Source organism: Salvia hispanica, chromosome 4, assembly GCF_029641045.1.
Source record: "Salvia hispanica isolate PSC_SH4W2 chromosome 4, Shi_PSC_v1, whole genome shotgun sequence".
Lineage (NCBI taxonomy): Eukaryota > Viridiplantae > Streptophyta > Magnoliopsida > Lamiales > Lamiaceae > Salvia > Salvia hispanica.
Genome location: NC_142695.1, coordinates 39,539,583 through 39,542,631, shown reverse-complemented (window position 1 = coordinate 39,542,631; position 3,049 = coordinate 39,539,583). Strand labels below are relative to the sequence as shown.

The following is a 3,049-nucleotide window of genomic DNA, read 5'->3' as shown; positions in this document are numbered from 1 at the left end:
TACTTACTGGGTATAACTTTACATATTTAAGATAATTTTATCATTTTTATAATGTCAAAAAAAATAACTGAATCTTTCCATTGCAATTGAATTTTCAGTTAATTAATCACCCTTCATACACCCTCCGTCCCATAAAAATATGGACAATTAATATGATACGGAAATTAAGACAAAATTGATAAATTAAGATATGTGAGGAGAAATGTAGTTAGAGTAGTGTTAGTGAATAGTGAGACTCATATTATTAGTAGTGTTTAATAGTAGTATATATAAGTTGTAAATAAGTTATGTAGAGGGGAAATAAATCGGGATAACTTTACAAAAATGGAATGCTCATATTTTTGTGGGACGGATGAAAATAGAATGTGCATATATTTTTATGGGACGGATGGAATATTAATCAAGGAATAGATATTGCTTAATAGAGCATATTTTTATTATAAAAATACTCATCTTCAGAAGTAAATTAAAATATAATAGAAAAATGAAAAGATAACACAAAAAATACTTATCATTATAACTATACAATTTTATTATATAATTTCAATTTCTATAAGGAATATGCTTATTTTTTAAAATATATTTTTTCATATTTTTTATAATTTAATTAAGTAGTATGTCAATTAATGCGTATTCCAAATCAATGGTTTTAGTGTTAAAAAATACTCAAAACTATATACTCGTATCACTAAAAATAGAACCTAACTAAAGAGCATTATGTATGTACTTAGTACAATTTATATAAATTTATCTTTCACTCTCCACCGCAACCTTCACAAGTTAAAACCTCTAGATATCAAAATAAACTTATTAAAGTACACAAAAAGTATTCTCGCATATAACTAATGCTCCATTTCTTACAGAGTCACACAGTATTTGGTAAAATGGACATGATTTAATTACGATTTTATGGTGTAAACTTAATAAACATGAATTTCAAAATAACAGAAGGCTTAGCAAACGGAGTAACTCCCTTCCAAATAAAGTAGTCAGATTCATGAATGACTGCAGAAACTTGGCTGAATAGTTAAATTTGGCGTAATTATAAAAGATTTTAGTGAGTTGAAACAGTAATAATTTTATTTAGAAGCAATATACCACTTCAAAGCAAAGTAATTTAATTCATAATATTGGTTGAACATTTCGATTCCCTTAAAAGTTTCGGACTTCAATCATACTAACTTTTTTTTCTAAATAAGATCATTATCTTTTTTAATTTTTTTTTCTTAATGGGATACGCTATAGCTAAATAAACCTATATATATATTTATAATTGAGCTTGTGCATTCATATACGTATACACATTTTAAGAGCAATAAGCTTGATTCAAACATTTTCTGCTCTAATATCCTGAAAATTTTCTCAACTGTATTTGCAAATAAGTGGGCATGAGATTGAGAAATATATTATCCGATATGTTTTGTTATAGACCATTAGGTATAAACCTAACTACATATATATATGTAATCAAAAGAAGGAGCTAGGTAACAACATTTATCAATCCAATAGTAGATTAAATTGTTTTATAAAGCCCTGACAACCATATTACATCAATGGGAGAAATTCAAGAAAAATAAGGTAGCAAAAACTTACATATATGCCTCAAGCCACAAGGTGAAAACATCTTCAACAATCCTGAGCTCAACTGCTAGTGTTGCTTCTCAATATTATCTTCTTCTTTCTTTCCTAGTTGTTTAAATTGCTGCAAAACAAAAACAAAAACAACCACAATCTCAAAAATAAATTAAAAAAAAAAAAGAGTTCCAAAATGATTCTTGGAAATTGATTTTTGTCCCCACTTATTGATGAACTTGTGCTGATCCAAAATGGCACAGATGCTGTCCCAATTCTCAGCGGCGGCGGCGGCATTGTAAGGCGCAGGAACGCCGTAGTTGGAGCTGGAGATGATCAAATTCTGCTGAAATCCCATCGGATTCTTCACTTTCCTATTGATCACAATGGATTCTTGAATTAGGTCGTGATGATTTGCAGCTGCGACTTCGTAGGTTGGGTGGCAATGGAATCCGAGATTGATGTTGCCGCCGCCGCCGCCGCTGGTGGAAGCTATCTTGTTGATGAAGTTGAAGTCCCCATTAATGTTGATGTTTCTGGTCTCGTTTAGCTTCTTGATGCACATCTTCTCCCTCGTCCTCTCCCTCGCTCTCGCCCTCGCCTTGTCCCTCGACTCCCTGGTCGAAGAAACCGCTTTCAGTTTGTTTGATGACACTTTCAAATTCTCGCCGGAATCAACCTCGCATTCGGAGGAGCCGGCGGCTGCTGCTGCGGCGGCTCTCTCCCTCGTCTCCTCGAGATCTTCGATGGCAGTCTTGGACTTGGTGAGGAGCCAATCAAGGGTTTTGCTCGGCTTGTCGAAACCTAGATTTTCTTGAAGGTCGAAGAACTTTCTAGCCACTCCGATCGAGAGGCGAACCCTCCGATCCCTCGGCCCTTGGGCCGTGTCGATTTTGCTGTGGCGGTCCTTCTTCCAGGCTTTGGCTGCGGCCAAGGGGTCGCTGCTGAGGCCGTAGAGCTCTTGATTGGCGGCCAAGAGCATGTCGTGGTGGTGGTGGTGGTGGAGCAAGACGTCGTTGCCATTGAGGCCGACAAGGGAGGCGGCGGAGGTACGAGGATTGGAGAGGTATGGGTAATTGTATGCATTATTCTTGGTGAACATTGTTCTTTTTTGGTGGGATTAGAAAAGCAAGATGTTACATTGGATTTTATCGACAAAGATATGGAAATTGGAAACCCTTATAGTTGCGAATTGAATTAAATCGGACGTGGAAAGATGGAGATGTAGCAAGAGAGGGTTTCTGAGTGGAGGATGCTGATAACAGTTTCAAGTACTGAAACCATAGTAAAGTTGTCCGTTTCCATATTTAAATCTAGAAAGCGTCTCTGTCTGAGAAGGACTTCTTGAGAGTGTACTCTTCTTTCCATCCCTTTCAAAACAATCCATTTTTCCCTTACAATTGTATAAATTGGTAAAATTTGAGTTGATATTACCATCAACCAAACCTAAGTTACTGTTCGGCTACAGTACATTATT

The 3,049-nt window shown here is 35.6% G+C and overlaps 1 protein-coding gene across 1 annotated transcript; it reads right to left on the bottom strand.

The window, feature by feature from the left end:
* Positions 1-1,502: 1,502 nt before the first annotated feature.
* LOC125192438 (transcription factor DICHOTOMA-like) lies at positions 1,503-2,788 on the bottom strand. The gene is made up of 2 exons (XM_048090008.2): positions 1,800-2,788; positions 1,503-1,702 (listed from the first exon to the last, which is right to left on the bottom strand). Exons 1-2 carry the CDS (start codon positions 2,672-2,674, stop codon positions 1,687-1,689), a joined length of 891 nt encoding a protein of 296 aa, XP_047945965.1. The 5' UTR covers positions 2,675-2,788; the 3' UTR covers positions 1,503-1,686.
* Positions 2,789-3,049: the final 261 nt, after the last annotated feature.